This window comes from Drosophila sulfurigaster, chromosome 2L (assembly GCF_023558435.1).
Source record: "Drosophila sulfurigaster albostrigata strain 15112-1811.04 chromosome 2L, ASM2355843v2, whole genome shotgun sequence".
NCBI lineage: Eukaryota > Metazoa > Arthropoda > Insecta > Diptera > Drosophilidae > Drosophila > Drosophila sulfurigaster.
The window spans coordinates 3,324,374-3,341,504 of record NC_084881.1 but is presented as its reverse complement, the minus strand read 5'-3'; the positions used below and the strand labels follow the sequence as shown (position 1 = coordinate 3,341,504).

The 17,131-nt window shown below is 37.3% G+C and overlaps 1 protein-coding gene across 1 annotated transcript; it reads left to right on the top strand.

The window, feature by feature from the left end:
- Nucleotides 1-1,004: 1,004 nt before the first annotated feature.
- On the top strand, nt 1,005-2,050 carry LOC133850710 (histidine-rich glycoprotein). Its single transcript, XM_062286875.1, has 2 exons — nt 1,005-1,212; nt 1,272-2,050. The coding sequence occupies exons 1-2, from the start codon at nt 1,201-1,203 to the stop codon at nt 1,971-1,973; spliced, it is 714 nt and encodes a 237-aa protein (XP_062142859.1). The 5' UTR covers nt 1,005-1,200; the 3' UTR covers nt 1,974-2,050.
- The last annotated feature ends 15,081 nt before the right edge of the window (nt 2,051-17,131 follow it).

The window sequence follows — 17,131 nt, the reverse complement described above, 5'->3', positions numbered from 1 at the left end:
ACGTAAATACATACTTCATCTATTATTGTACGTATCAAAAATAAGCTTGCTAGTCAAGTTTTTAAATTTTCGGGCGGAAGTGTGAGATCTATACACTATGGGGTCGGGGATGACTTTTGCCTGTTACATACATATGTGTAGAGGGTATAAAAAACTTGATTCATCATCGTTAACAGCTTTCTAACTTGCTCATTTATTAGCTACTTTCAATTCTAGAATCAAATGAATTAAAATTTAAAGTAAAAATTTGAATTAAAATTTCAATTGATATATCTTCTGAATGATAATAAAAAATATTCTAGGGACTTGGAACTTTTTCAAGTTGTATAATTAGAGTATTTAATCTAAGTAAATTGAATTTTTTTTATTTTACGTAATTTACGCATCAAACAACCATTGATAGGAGAAGGGAGAATGACAGCTCCCTCGATGTGTCAAGTCCTTTAGATAACATTCACATTTAATTCCATTGTCAACTCGTCTTTCGTGAGCTGCGCCTTTGATGAAGGCGGCACGACATTGACAGACGGCAGCCGATTGACTTCTGACAGGCAGTAGCCACAACTCCTCACAGCCGGCGAATTGGACTGGAGATCAATTGGAAGAATGAGATAGGGGCAACGAGAGAGAGGATATGAGACGAGAAGGTGCAGATGGAGATGGAGACAGGGATCCTGGGACTCGGGGTACACGACGATGCAATTCTGATGATTTTTTGTCATGCTGATTGACGTCAACGACTCGACATACGGCTGGCATATAAATCTTTAGCCCCAGCTCGTTTGTTTGCCTGATTTTGGAATCAGGCACTGGGATTATATGCCGACCGGCCATAAACAATGCCATTTTAAATTGGCCATCGATGCGACAATAAATTGCGCAATGAATTACGATTCGTGGATTTAATTAAAATTAATAAATGGCCTGCAAGCTTGCAAGCGTTCGACTATGGAAAGTAACATACTCGTAATTGTCGTTGTTCATGTGTGAAAGTAAAAGGCATATTTACCTTACGATCTTGAACCTCAACTGGGCGTAACTAAAAACTAAATAGCAATTCGAAAGTATGTCTTAAACTGACCTCAAATTCGGACTATAAAAGCCAGCTATTGAACTCAATTCTAGCACAGTTCGCTTGGGTTCAGAGTTCAAACAACAACAGCTTAGCTGAGATCAACAACTTTCCTTTGCAGCAGCACCATGGTCCTAAAGGTAAGCTTGAGGTTCGACAAGGATTTTTAATCGATATCAACTATTTACATTTTCCATAGATTTCCGCAGCATTTGCCTTACTGGCCTGTGTGATCGTCCAGGCAGCTCCCTTTCATGGCGGCGCCACTAGTCACGCTTCTGTGCACTTGGTTTCCCATGATGATCACCATGGTCACCACGGACACGGCCATGAGGAGGCAGCCCATCATTACCATGGACACCATCACGACGATCACCATGACTCGCATGCTGAATATAATTTCAAGTATGGCGTCAAGGACCACAAGACGGGCGATGTGAAGGAACACACGGAACATCGCGATGGACACAAGGTGACTGGACACTATGAGTTGATCGACGCCGATGGTCACAAGCGTACTGTCCACTATACCGCCGACAAGCACAAGGGTTTTGAGGCCCAGGTGCACCGCGAGAAACTGCATCACTATGTTGCCGATCACCATGCTCATGGCCACAGCGGCTACGAGGGTGGCCATGTGGAGTTTGAGGAGCACTCAGGACACTCTGGCCACGAGGAGCATCACTCACATGGTCACGAGCATGGCCACCATGGATCCAGCTCGCACAGCTTCTCATTGAAGCAAGAGCACGGACATGGACACGAACACGGTCACGATCACCATGCCTATGAACACGATGCAGGTCACGATGCTGGACACGATGCAGGTGGCTACGAAGCTGGCCACGATGCTGGATACGAACATGGTGGATACTCTGGACATGAGCACAGCTACCATTAAAGATCCGATATCATTGCATTACTATGGAGCGCTGAGATCTCCTATTGATTATGTACTACCAAATATTATTATTATTATTATATTCCATTAAAGTTTGCAACATTTTCCAAAGTGAAAAAATTTATTAAGTATACATTTATTCTTCATATATAAGAGCAGTGACATGAACCCTCGAATTCAAATCTATTCATATATTGTATGTCTAATTAAAGTTCAATAATTGAATTACTTGCAAATGTGGTGCAAAAGCAACCATATGAATAATTTCAAAATTATAATTCCTGGTACCCATAGGGTAGAATTCTAATTCTATCTCTATGATATATTTAGAATGTAGTACTATATCAATATACCAAATATAGCCGACGGTATATTTAAATATTTTTGAGGTATATAAATATGTTATGTTCAAAATGGGTTGCGGGTATCTCGGAGTGGAGCACACTCGACTGTAACTTTCTTTTTTGTTTAGAACATATTCTTGAATTTTTAACGATTTATCCGTATATTGTAAAAAGTAAATAAATCGTTAGCCGTATAAATTGAAATATTTCCAAATGTGCTTCAAACAGCCGTATCAATTTTTATGTATTTCACAGCAAACGAATTTGTGAAACGGAAAATGAGATGCAGATTTTCATAATCGAGCATATACCACAAATTCAAAGATAATTTACAGTCGTACCATTTAGAGAGCAAGTAACTTGCACTAAAAAACAAACTCAGCTCAAAAAAACAACAAGGGTAAAAAGGAAACATACATATTTATCACTTACCACACAAATTCACATTGCGCGACGTTGAAAAAAATATGATATAATAAATAAAAATAATAGCAACTGCAATTTTCGCACTATATTTTATGTATAATGTATAAAATGCGTGCCACAAAAATACACACACACTCACGCACGCATACACACAAAACGTATAAAAATAATAAATTACTTCAATAGCTGGATAACTGTGCAAAGGAGCAGGGAGAGGAGGGAGGCTGTCGGATGGAGAGGAGCGTTTATTATGCGCACAATAAACGCGGCGGGCGCAGTGGCGACATAAATTAAATTTATGATGCTTATAAATATTCCACAGTCATTTGTAATGTAGCAACAGGGGACAAGAGCGAGCAGCGGGGGAAGGAGTGCGGCAACAGGATAACGCAAGGATGCAGCCTGTCTGTTCAACAAATTGTAGGCCAACGAGGGGTAGAAATGCTGTGAACTCATACACACACACACACGCGTGTATACGCAGATAAATATAAAAGAGAATGCTGCAGAATAAGCGCTGATTTATGAATATGAAACGAGCAGCCAGAAAGCCTAAAGTGAGTATCCCTCTTGGTTCTATCGAGTATACCCAAATTATGAAACAAACTCATCCATAGAAAGCTTGAAAGATGTTTAAAATATACGATCACCTTGTAGGCAAAAATTGCCTCGACAATAACTCGGCTCAAAATGCCATAAAACATGGTAATGTTCAGAGCATTATGACTTTTAGACACACCCCACTTGGTTCATCCATAATAATCGTCCTTGAGAAGGGCGAGTCAAGCATGTAACTGTGGACTTTACGTTAACCCAACGCATTAATCATGATTTATAAAGCGTATGCAAAATGATTCAATAAATAATTTGGAAGTATTCAATTCAACTTATACTTCGTTGATATTTTAAATATTGAAACTAACTGAACAAGTAAGAAAGCTACAGGCGAGTGTGCTCGACTCTGAGCTACCAGCTACCCATATCCAATAAAACCATATTCTACAAATATAATAAAAATATACTGCAAAAATACTATAATATAATGAACGCTGAACATATTCGTACACAGATATTGTACTACATTCAAAACATACCATAAAGCACAAAATATACCAAATTGATAGTCAAGGCTAGTGAGATCTGTAGTAAGTATGCGTTATTTTTCATACAAGAGTATTAACTTCTAGAGTTTATCTGATCGCAACCAAATTTTCAAGAATCATAAATACTCTTGTTATTAATACATGTGCCAAAAATTTCAAAACTTCGCTTTTCATTCGATTATTATCTATTTTCGGCTGAACAAGCCTATAGCTTTATCTCATATAGTCTCTGAGATCCAGTTTTTCATACGGACAGGCAGACAGAAAGGCAGACGGAAAGACGAACACACCTATATACTTTATGTGGTTCCTGTAGGCACACTATAGATAGCAGGTATACAAATTATAAACTATGTATTTATCATGAATGATGTTCCAAGTTATATACCAAAAATCAGATTTTGGTTGTTGAATATTTAAAGATTACAAAATAGATCTAAAATTAAAAAAATGTATTGATTGATTAAATCCTAATTAATCATTTTGTAGTCTCTAAAATTAGAAAGTTTTCTTAATAAATATTTCGATATTGAATATACATGTGCAGATTTATGTAAGAATCCGAAAGTCATCATTTGAATTAAGATTGTCATCAGATTAAATTAACTTAAATGTAATTAGTGACTGTTTTTGGCTTATCGATGTTCGGGGGGCGATATTAAATTAGCTCAATGTCCAAATTTACATGATATTAAATGCAATTTGATCATAAATTCAAATCTTTGACACTTTTTATTTAATTTATGTTCTCAAATTAAGTTTAAATTATTTAATTTAAGCTGCAAAGAACGTAAAAATGTTTCGAATCGTAAATTAAACTGATTGCGATTTATTTCAGCTGCCGAAACTCAAAAGAGGTAACGCAAAGAATTTATTCGCATACCCATCAATTGAGCCGCATGCAAAGGGTATATTGAAAGAACGTGAAATACGTGCTAAAGTAGCTGTATAATAAGTTTTATTGTGTAAGCAGAATAAAGGGAACTAATGATCTTTAGAGAAAGCAGGCAAGCCTGACCTTAGGGTATCTAATCAGTCGATCACTCTAAGCCAGTTTACGCTAACTTTGTTAAACAGATAATTGACTCTCAAATATTACGAGATTTGGAAGCCAAACTAAGCAAACGCGTTGATCATTTGCATTGCAAATTGCTTCGGTTGCCTCGCAAGCTCATAAAAATAAAGTAAATATATATTTTATGTTTCACTTGTCGTCGTTTAATGCCATAAAAATGGGTATGTGTCTTATTAACTGATGAGGCTGTTGTTTAAAATACGAAAAAAGCAAAAAAGCAAACCGGTATGGCACCAGCCAACAACACCAGTCAACCGAGCCCCAAAAAGAGCCATTTGAGCCACTGGAGACACTTGAGCACCGCCACTGGAAGCACCGACAGAGAGTCTCCACGATATAGAGAGGGCGCCCCCAATCGAGCCGAATCGAATCGCCCGTTACCTGGTTTGATGTCATTAATTTTGGAATCGTAAAGCCCACAATATGTCAAATGAGACCACACAACGTCGTAAAATTCAAAGTTTATGGCACTCACTCAGTTAGCCAGGGTTCAGCTTTTTTTTACGTATCGTTTCGTTTCGATTTGATTCGTTTCGTTTGCTCGCTCAGTCTGGTCTTTGAATTTTTTATCAGAGTGGTGTTTTTAATGGTTTCGCTTTAGGTGCTGTGCTGTCTAAATGTGTTGCGTGTTTCGGTTTATAAACGCTTGCCACAAAATTAAGCGTAACTTATTTGTCAACTCAGGCCAAGATCTCGGATTTCAATTTTCGATTTCGATTTCGTTTTCGAAATAACACCAAAAACTACGAGCCACTTATCATTCCGATATTTGCTGCCAAAACATGTTATTGGCGTCTTTACTAATTAGCCAAGTCACTATTTTCAATACTTTATTAGAAAAGCGCGTCGAGTATGGGAAGTAGTATAATGAGACTGGCAAATTGCCAACAAAAATACTGATCAATATTTTGCAATTTCATGAAGGCTAACTAATTGAATTGTAAGTTCTCAAGGCTAGGAAAAAATGAATTACTTTTACTGTAAATCACAAATCTGATAGATAAATGGCTTAAATTTAAAATCTTTATACTTATGTGTTTCCATATTGAGTAATATTCAGCGCTAATGGTAATTTTATAGTTATAATAAATATCGAAAGAGAGCTATGATTAATCTACATTAACTTGATTTAAGCTGATGTAATTCTGTCTCCTTTGCTCGGAATTTCAGTCCGAGGTCCGAACTGTTAATCGATTGTCGTCAGCGTTGATCAATTAAGCCCAATTATCGCGAGGCGCAATAATGGTGTAAGCACTTCATTTGGGTGTCACCAGCAGGCGAGCAAGAGAGGGAGCTGCAAATGCCAATCCATTGGATCGTAACAGATGCCCGATGGCATCATAATAATCTTAAATGCTTTATAATAACCATAAATGTTTGAAATGTATGTGCCAAATCACTTTGCTGCCGCAGACATAGTGTTGGCCGCTTGCTCGCTTGACTGGGCCAACAGACACAGCATGAGGCCCCTCTGTCTCCTGTCCCCTGTCCGCTGTCCTCTCTCCTCCGTTCGTTGTCCGTTGTCTGTTGTCCGGTGCATGGTCTCTCCGGGCTGACCGACTAAATGCATGAAAATTGTTTATGAGTAGTCGTATCTCTGTGTGTGTGTTGGATCTGTGGTGTGTTTGAAATTTAACTGATTTTTAATGTGCATGCAGACCGTTGTATGGAGGAGGAGAGGGAGGCAGCGAACCGTGGGGGCGGCAGCCACAGCCACAGACACAGACATGTCCAAGAGAGCAAGAGATACATGCACTGCCACAGAGTAAAGTATGATAAATAATCACATGGGGCATTACTTTGGGGTCGCCGTTTTGCATTAGCCAATTTGCGGCAGTTTATTGCCTGGCTTCATTGGCATGATTGGGGGCTACTGTTTAATAAACTCGTTGATTTATGACTAATTAAATTAGTTGCCATATTAATTTATGCTTGTTTATGTGCTCATGCGCAATACTCGCACTACGAATAAATTTCCGTATATGTACATATATATATATATATGTATGTATATATGTAGTATGACAGACAGACCCACAACACCCCGCCTCAGCTGCAGCTTCAATGGGTCATTGCTACAAAGAGTCTGCTACGAGCCGATTGTGAGTGAGTGGATTTCATGATTAATGATCAGCGAATTGGGTTGGCAGTCGTATATACCCACTGCACTAAAAGAGCAAGTCCAAGCCATAGAGTCGGCCCTGAAACTAAGAACTGTGTGAGAGAGAACTACACAAGCTTATGATGTAGCTGTCAGAGTTATGTTCGAGATTCGCGAGTGGAAGCTTCCATCAACTCATCGTCATCTGGACATTGTGTGCAATTTGTGAATGCGAAATCTCGCCTGAGGACCATCACCCCTTCCCGCGTCTCTCCACCTCCTCATCACCTATTTCAAGTCGTGCTAATTTCACCTGACTTGCGGCTAGGGGGTGTTAACCACACATAACCATAGCGCATTTCGCTTACTTCGCTTTGCTTATCCAAAAATGTAATCAACTTAATAATAGGCTCACCTTAATGCTGATTATAGGTTGCTCTTAAAGATTGCCAGTGAATGTGTGTTGTGTTGTGTTGTGTATTGTTTTTTTTTTCTGTCGTTTTACGTTTTACGCACTGTAATTATGTTGAATAGTGTATAGTGTATAGAGTAATATCTGGACAAGTATTATATACTAAAATAGCCAACAGGTATTTAGTCTTAAGACTCGCATGTAACTTTCGCCCCTTTAAGTGCAGTTAGTTTAAAAATATTATATCACATTTTAAATTTCTTATCCGCCTATTTCAATGAAACTCTGATTCTTTACTCACGATCTTCCATACAAATGCTACAGCTTCGCCTGTCTCTGTCTATTACATTTTTCTATGATATAATATAATATAATATATATATATATATATAATATAATATTATACATATTAAAAAATTTAAATTTGTGTGAGACATTTTCTGGAGGTCTAGTTAAAGCGATTTTTAATAAAAGAATTAATTTTTCAATTCAATAAAAAAAAATAATTATTTATTTTTAAGCTTTAAAAGCTATTACAAACCTGTCAATAGGTTGTTTTTAGTTGTTGTCAGTTTTTTTCAATTTATAACAATTTAGTTAATATGAGAATATTCCACATTCAGTTCAGATTTATCTGTATTTCGAGCAGAAGAAGACATCTCCGACAGCTGAAATTAAAGGGGTATGTTATGATGTCTGTCCGTTTCACGCAGTTTGCTTTAGATTTTTTTTTATGTTCAAACCTAATTATTCCAATTATAGCGTTTGGTATATTTTAGTATTTCTAAGTAATGTGGTCTATTTTAAGAATAATAAATATTACTGTTTAACAATTTAGTTTTATTTTCTTATCTTTCAAATGTGTCAGAGAAAATAACTGTATGTCAAAATTAACGCAACTTTTATTCACTATTACATTTCAGAAAAATTTAAAGTTTTTAATATTTGCTCTAATGTACCAAACTACTCAAAACGCAATTGCGGCTAATAGTCAGTCATTTTCTGTTAACTTTTTATTCAGTGCTTTTATATTTTTTTGTAAGTACTCGTAGTCGAAAATTAAACCTCTTTATCACGAGCGTGAAAATATTTAAAAATTCATGTTTAACTGATAATTTATTTACTTCATTTAGTTTTGTGAAAAATTATGTAAGTTTTCAGCAATGTCGTTTTCAATTTTTACGATTATGTAACAAAGATAAAGCAATATGTGTGTGTTAATAAAAATACAAAACATATGTAATCAAAATTAATTTAAAAACAAGTAAGAAAGTTACAGTCGAGTGTGCTCGACTGTGAGATACCCGCTACCCATTTTTAATAAGGGCAAAATATTGCGGTATTATTTTCAAAATATACCGAAAATACTAAAAAAAAATACTAAAAATATACCAAATTGTATGTTTGGTATATCGATACAGCACACCATTCAAAATATACCATAGACGGCACAATGTACCAGATTGTCAGCCAAAGCAACTCAGACCCTAGTAAGTAGGCGTTTTTGCCCATACAAAAGTATTTCTTTAATAACATCCACAATTTTTATCTGATCGCAACCAAATTTTTAGGGATCATAACTTTTTTGAGGACTTTGCTTTTATTTATTGAATCTTCTCTAGATTTTGAGACTAACAATAAGTTTACGAATCTTAACATTAAAATTTAGCTAACAGTGTGTTAAAACTGCATTCTGGTTGCGCGTCCCTCAGGTCGGTCGCTGGGTAGGTAAGTCATTACGACGAAGACGTGATTGGTTGCTCAACCTTGTTAGACCTCTCGCCAGGTGGTTAGGTGCAACAGTAGCTTGGTAAAGTACTTTTCCTTCTGTTCTGCGATCACTTCTTTGACTGGTAGGATGTTTAAGTCGCGTTGTATGTTTTCGTTGCGAACGTACCACGGTGCCCCGGTGATGGTTCTCAAGATCTTCGACTGAGCTCGCTGGACTATGTCAATATTACTATTGCTGGCACTCCCCCATAATTGGGAGCCGTACATCCATATAGGTTTTAGTACCGAGTTATACAGCAGGACTTTATATTCAAGGCTAAGGGGAGACCGTGCGTTGATAAGCCAATGAAGGCTGCTGGCTTTTAGCTTTAGGTGTGTTCTTTGGCTTCAATGTGCCGGCGCCATGTGAGTCTTCTGTCGAGGTGTACTCCTAGATATGTCACTTCGTTTGCTTGCGGGAGTAGAGTGTTGTTTAACGTTAGCGGCGGGCAGTTTTGTCTGTTCAGGGTGAATGTAACGTGCTTGCATTTTTGTTCGTTCACTCTAATTCGCCAATCTGATAGCCATTTTTCAACATCGACCATATGAAGAGCTAGCTGCGCAGTTGCTTGCCTCGGGCATTTTGAGCGGCTAAGAATAGCTGTATCATCAGCAAACGTAGATGTTGTTATTCGTGTGCTTGTCGGGATGTCTGCTGTGTAGAGGACGTATAGTGTTGGCCCTAGCACACTACCTTGAGGAACTCCAGCTCCAACAGTGAAAACATCAGATATAGCAGAGTTGCATCTCACAACAAATTTTCTGTCGTAAAGGTAAGACTCTAAAAGCTTATGGGTGTTGCTGGGGAGCATTGTCTTGATCTTGTACATTAGACCTTCTAGCCAGACTCTGTCAAATGCTTGAGAGACATCTAGAAATATGGCAGTACAGTACTCTCGTTTTTCGAACGCGTTCCGAATTTCTGATGTTATCCGGTTGACCTGCTCAATTGTTCCGTGCTTTTCACGAAACCCAAATTGATGTGACGGGATTCCTTCCTGGAGTCTTAGGTACGTGTTTATCCGAATCAAAACGCATTTTTCAAAGAGTTTAGATAAGCATGAAAGTAGGCTTATAGGTCTATACGACGTGGGGACTGTGTGGTCTTTTCCCGGCTTTGCTATCATTATTATAATTGACTTCTTCCATCTCACTGGATAGTAGCCAAGTTTTGCGATGGTGTTGAAAAGCTGGGTGATAGTGCAAACGGCGCAATATGGGAGCTCGATGATCATTTTGGGAGTTATGAGGTCGCATCCCGGGGATTTTTCGGATTCAGTTGATTTTTGATGATGCTAACGATTTCATTTGGGCGAAATTCGATTGGCTCACGTTGAAGCTGAGGCTCATTTGATAAAGTCGGCAGAGTAAACGCACTCGTGGCAGGATTTGGTTGGAATACATTTTAAGGTGGTTGGCAAACGTGCTGGCTCTGTCTGCATCGCTACGCGCCCAACCTCCTGTGGGATTTCTTATAGGCATCACGGCTTCTTTCGGTGAGCTCAGAGTAGGGTGAGCTCTCCATAGTGAGTTTTCGTACTAGAAGTACACAATTGCTCTATGTAGTGGCGTTGGACGTATGCTTCTTCTTGCTGTAGAGCTTTAGTAAGTTCACGTGAGGCATGTCTTAAACGTTGCTTAGAAGATGGCGATCTGTGGAATTGCCACTCTCGACGTAAGCGTCGCTTTTCGAGGACGAGCTGCTCGATTTGTAGATTTGTCTTCTTTCGATTGCTTTGTGTATTTATGGTTTGAGGTGTTGAAGCTTGGGCTGCAGAGACAAGTACAGACTCCAGTGAATTAACAAAGCTGTCTACGTCGGCTTCATTATTGAGATGGGGACTTAGCTCAATGTGTGAGCTTATATACTTTCTGTACTTAATCCAATTAGTTTTCTGTGAGGTCAATTTTAGTGATTGTTCCAATGTTCCTGGATGCCGGAGTAGAATAAACAGTATAGGCGAGTGGTCAGATGAAAGATCCGAAAGGCATTCGGCGCTTATCAGATTTTTGGAATGTTTTGGTAATCGCAAAGTCTATTAAATCGGGCAGTTTCTTTGGGTCTGCCGGCCAGTATGTTGGTGTGCCAGGAGAAACATAGTCGAGCTTGTTCTTGGCGTTGATAATGGCATTGTAGAGCTGCTTTCCTTTGGAGTCACGAGACGAGATCCCCAGTGTGTGTGCTTGGCATTGTAGTCTCCTGCTGCTATGAAGGGATCATAACTACTATAGTAATTATAGTATATACCAAAATTCGTATCTCTAGCTTCAAAATTACGCTTGTTATTCGATTTTTTTGATTTCCGGGGGCGGAAGTGGGCGTGGCAAAAATTTGAAACAAACTTGATCTGCGTGCAAACATAACAAATGCTGTCGAAAAAAAATTAAAGCTCTATCTCTTATAGTCTCTGAGATCTAGGTGTTCATACGGACAGACGGACAGACACACAGACGGACAGACGGACATGGCTATATCGTCTCGGCTGTTGACGCTGATCAAGAATATATATACTTTATAGGGTCGGAGATGCCTCCTTCTACCTGTTACATACATTTCCTGCCGGCACAAAGTTATAATACCCTTCTACCCTATGGGTAGCGGGTATAATGATTGATACGATTCAGTTAAGCAAAAAGGCCTTTTTCAAAACTGTTGGCGCACAATAAATCATCGGAACGAATAACGTGCACGCGGCACACATTAGTCAAACTGGGCAAAAGGCAGCTGAAGTCGTTATTATTATGAGATTTCTTGGTGTTGTTTTGTAGCTGGCGAAAAAACGCATAAACATTTTACAGCGCAACACAGCAGAGCAAAGGAGAGCAGAGTGTAACCCAAACAATTAACTAAAAATAACATAAAAGAGTAGGCAGTGACCCAGACCACAGCTCAAGAGAAACACAAAAATGATTAATGAACTTCACAATAGTATTTCGGGAAAGTTACATAAATTAGCACATGTCTTCGCGGTAATTTCAGACGCGTCGATCATATTTGCCAAATGTCATTATCAAAAGTCACTCAAATTATTTCATGATTTCAATTGTGTTCGCAATATTTTAATTTGAGCTTTCGAAATTCTTAATAACTTCTAAAGTACGTACGAATCAAGAGTATGCTAGGCAGCTCCTGAAAACGAATCGTAATTCTTGTCAAATTTGTGGATGATTCAGTGACCAACCGCAGGCTGAATCCTAAAATATTCCAAAAGAATTCCAAGCATTTAAAAATTTACTCACGTGTATGTTATGACATTTCTTTGACATTTTTTAAGTCAAAGAAGTTGTTGTGATATTTCTACAGTTAGCAAAGCTTGGGGAAAAGTCTTCACAGCGAGTTTGCTTCGCATAATATGAACCTACACAATGGGTAATGAATTGTGGAAGTTGTTATTACTTAATAATATGTTATTCAGAATAATTGAACAACGGTTCATTAAATATCATTAGATTGTGGAATGCTAATATTTGAAATTCTATTGAACATGAGACAATAATAGCATCTACCCTTTGTGGCTATCGTCGAGTTACAGAGTATTGAAAGACTACTCTGGAACTGACAGCAGCAGCAGTGACCAGAGTAAACATACTTGCTAAGGGGGAAAAAAGATGGGCACAAACAATGAGAGCAGAATAAAGAAAAGTGAAAAAGAGAAGCAAAAGGTTAGGGAGCAACAAATGAAAATGCTAAGTTCATTCAAATGGGCCAGGCTGAAAAGGTCGGCAATAAAAAATGTATGTGCACATGTGCCCCCAGGACAATTCACAGATAGTCTAACACACACACACATTCGCAACACACACATACACACTCACACACGCACACATTCGTGCGAAACAACAAAAGGCAGTCCCAGGGCCAGTCACTGTTCCAAACCCTGTCTCAGGTCCGGGCAGACACTAATTCGATCTGATAATCATGGAGTCCCGCCAAAGGGCATGAATTGTAATTTCCTCTTTCGCGGAATTAACTGTCGGGCCTGTCGCTCGCTCAGTTGGCTTTGTAGCGATGTTTTGCAATTTTGTATACCCTGTGTCCATTAAAGGCGGACAAAAAGGGTGTCATACTTTCGTGCCAATGCGAGCGATACTAAAAACTTTTTATCTTCGAAATATTTTCCGGGAACATTTGGCACATGTATGTATGTGCATAATAACTTTTGAAATGTAATAATTATATATGGATAATTTTCTGGCGAAAATATCACCAGCAATATTATTTAAAGTGAAAAAAATATATACGAAATTCTTTTCTTCCATTTTAAATGAAGATGAATCTAATTAGTCTTGATTAGAACTTTAATGAATAACTTTAAAATTATTTTTCTGATTTAAGTCAACTACAAAAATTTACAAATTTATATGAAAACAAGTAAGAAAGTTACAGTCGAGTGTGCTCGACTGTGAGATACCCGCTACCCATTTTTAAGGGCATAATATTGCGGTATTATTTTCAAAATATACCGAAAATACTAAAAAATACTAAAAATATACCAAATTGTATGTTTGGTATATCGATACAGCACACCATTCAAAATATACCATAGACGGCACAATGTACCAGATTGTCAGCCAAAGCAACTAAGACCCCTAGTAAGTAGGCGTTTTTGCCCATACAAAAGTATTTCTTTAATAACTTCCACAATTTTTATCTGATCGTAACCAAATTTTCAGGAATCATAACTACTATAGTAGTTATAGTATGTACCAAAATTCGTAACTCTAGCTTAAAAATTACGCTTGTTATTCGATTTTTTTATTTGCGGGGGCGGAAGATGGCGTGGCAAAAATTTGAAACAAACTTGATCTGCGTGCAAACATAACAAATGCTGTCGAAAAAAATTATAGCTCTATCTCTTATAGTCTCTGGGATCTAGGTGTTCATACGGACGGACGGACAGACACAATACTCAAATAATTTAGTCGATATCTTTCAGATTACATTACTGAAAATCTCTGCACACTATTGTTTTATTATATTGTTGAGATTGAATTGGTTAAAAATTAATTTTTCTTAACCAAATTTAGAAAACTTACATTTTATATTTTAGACTACTATTTTTATAAGAGTGTGTAACTGTCAGTACGATCATTTTTGTTTTTTTTTTTACTTTGTTTTGCACTCTTTTTGACAAATGAAGAAAAGAAATTTAGTTTTAGTTTGGTGGATGCTTGGTATCTATATATCATATTAATTTTTTTTTTTTTTAATATAGATGCTTTTGTTGTTGTTTATCTTTGTCATATGATTTTTAATTAGACATGAACATCCGCGACGAATATAAGTTGAAAAACCTGACAGCCATATAGGTAACAAAAAAATTCACTTATGTATATGTTAGCAACTGAAAAAGAACGAACAATTTTGAAATTTATTATTATATTTTATATTTTAATGATCATCCATAAATCATTATGCTTATAAAAAATATATAAATCATATAATAATGATTACTGAAAAGAAAAAACCTTTTTAAAATTGTCGAAAAATGCCTGAATCTTATAATAAAACTACTGATTATTGGCTTCAAAGAATTTAATAAAAAACATCTGATCATCAATTTAATATCGAAACCAATATGTACATCAAATATTTAATGCGTCTTTATAATACCAAAATGAATAACAATAATTGCGCGCAGTTCCGAATACGGCACCAAGTAGACAATTCAGTTGAAAAACAAACCGAATCCCAAAAAACAATAGCAGGGAAAAGGAAAACAACACAGGCACAAATCGGAAGCGTCAGCAGCATCAGAAAAGTTTCTTTCGCTTATTCTGTGTTGATGTGTGTGTTTGTGTGTGTGTATGCAGGAAGAGGACTGAGAGGGACGGATCCGGGAGGAGGAGAGGCATTTTTGCACTGGGAGTAAAAATAAAATCAGCATTTTTAGTAGTTAATTTAATTTATTGCAGCATTTTTATGGTTGACTTTATTGCATAATAAAACATAATTTACTGCGCCATTGAGACTTTTGCGTTTGCGTCGATGATTCTAAAGCGCAGCCATATTCCATGTGGCCTCTGTCGGAGATGAGTTCATAGACGGGGTCGGCGTCGGAATCGGGGTTAGGGTTGTGGTTGGGGTTCCGGGGTCGAGTTGGGTCTGCACAAATTGAGAGGAGTATGGGAGACAGACTGCGCCTTCGACTTTGCCGTTTTGTTTACGTTTGTCGAGAAAGACAGAGACACGAAGAGAAGCAGGGCAAGAGAGAGAGAAAGACAGAGAATAACGTGCAAAAGCTATCGAGGGCGTGCGCTGTATGTCTCGTGAACACGAATCGAACTTAGTACTTTTGCATATGTGTGTGCCATGGTACGTTATTTGTGTTGAATGCTGATAAAGGCTGAAATATGTTGGTCGATTTCGGCATCTTAACAAACGACATCGACATGATTTACACGAGTATCTGCTCAAGTACAAAAAGTATTGAGTAATAGAGTGGAAGCTACTGCATTCGACTTCTTGGCCCATTCGTGTGATGCGCTATTAATCGAATTGAAATTAACTCAGAGAATATTAACAACTATCACATACTTTTTATCTTTCAAATCAATCACTAGTATGACACTATCGAATTCACTAGAGAATTGAAGTGGATAAATATGTTGTGCATAAATATGGCATGGAGTAAGGATGTTGTAAAATTCAAATGCTAAACATTTGCTTCTGATTTTTACCTATTATTATACCCACTACTCCATAGGGAAGGATTTGAAGGATTTGTCTGTCTGACAGTCTCTCCGCCCGTAACAACCCCTAGATCTCAGAGACTGTAAGAAATACAGATGTAATTTTGCGACAGCATTTGCTATTTTTGCACGCAGGTCCAGTTTGATTCAAATTTATGCCATGCCTATCACTAACCTTCGCAAATCGATAAAAATCGAATTACATGCGTAATTTTGAAGCTAGAGTCGCGATTGGAACATACAATAATAATTATAGTTTTTATGATTCCTGAAAATTTGGTTGCGGTCAGAGCAAAATTGTAGAAGTTATTTCAGAAATACTTTTGTGTGGGTAAAAAAGCTTGCTTAGTACGAGCCTAAGTTGCTTTGGTTGGCAATCTGGTGTCCATATTTTAAATAAAGTACTACATCAATACACCACAAGTAACGTTTGGTATATTTTTAGTGTTTTTTCGATAATTGGTATATTACAAAAATACCTTGCTTTTATTCAAAATCGGCAGCAGGTATCTCACAGTCGAGCACACTCGACTGTAGCTTTCTTGCTTGTTCAAGCTGAGAGTATCAATATCTTTTTGTATACATTTATTATTATTAATTTTCTTGGTTCTATTTCTTGTTGTGTTCAATCCAAATATATGTAGTTCTATTCATTGGTCCTTCGTCGAAGTCTGTTAAAAGCTAGATATCAATAATGTAAAAGGAATTTTGAGCTTTTGCGATGATTGTTAAAAAAAGATACAAATCTTGGTTGTTCAAAAAATAATTGTATATTGCAAAAAAGAAATGCAGCCCTCGGCTCTTATTTGCTTTGGTTGGCAATCTGGAATATTGTAAACACAGTGGTGAATGTTGAATGTACATAAATATACAAAGTACAGCTTTTAGTATATTTTTTGTATATACGTTTGGTATATTTAACCCAGAGCTGACTGTTTTTTTCTTACTGAAAATGGCTAGCAGTTGTCTCGCAGTCGAGCACACTCGACTTCGTTTAACAGGGGCATGGCTCGTTACCTTCTGTATTTTAAGACTATTATAATGGAGACAACCGGCGTTCCGAAATACTGATGGGTATATGTGTATACTACAAACCCACATATAAAAGTGTATGTTGATTCATTGTGAACACTTTTAGTGTTTTCAATACATAAAGGGAAAATATCTTACTACCTAATAAGTAAACAATTCTTAACTGATGTAACATAAATGCATTGCACATAATTCCACAACC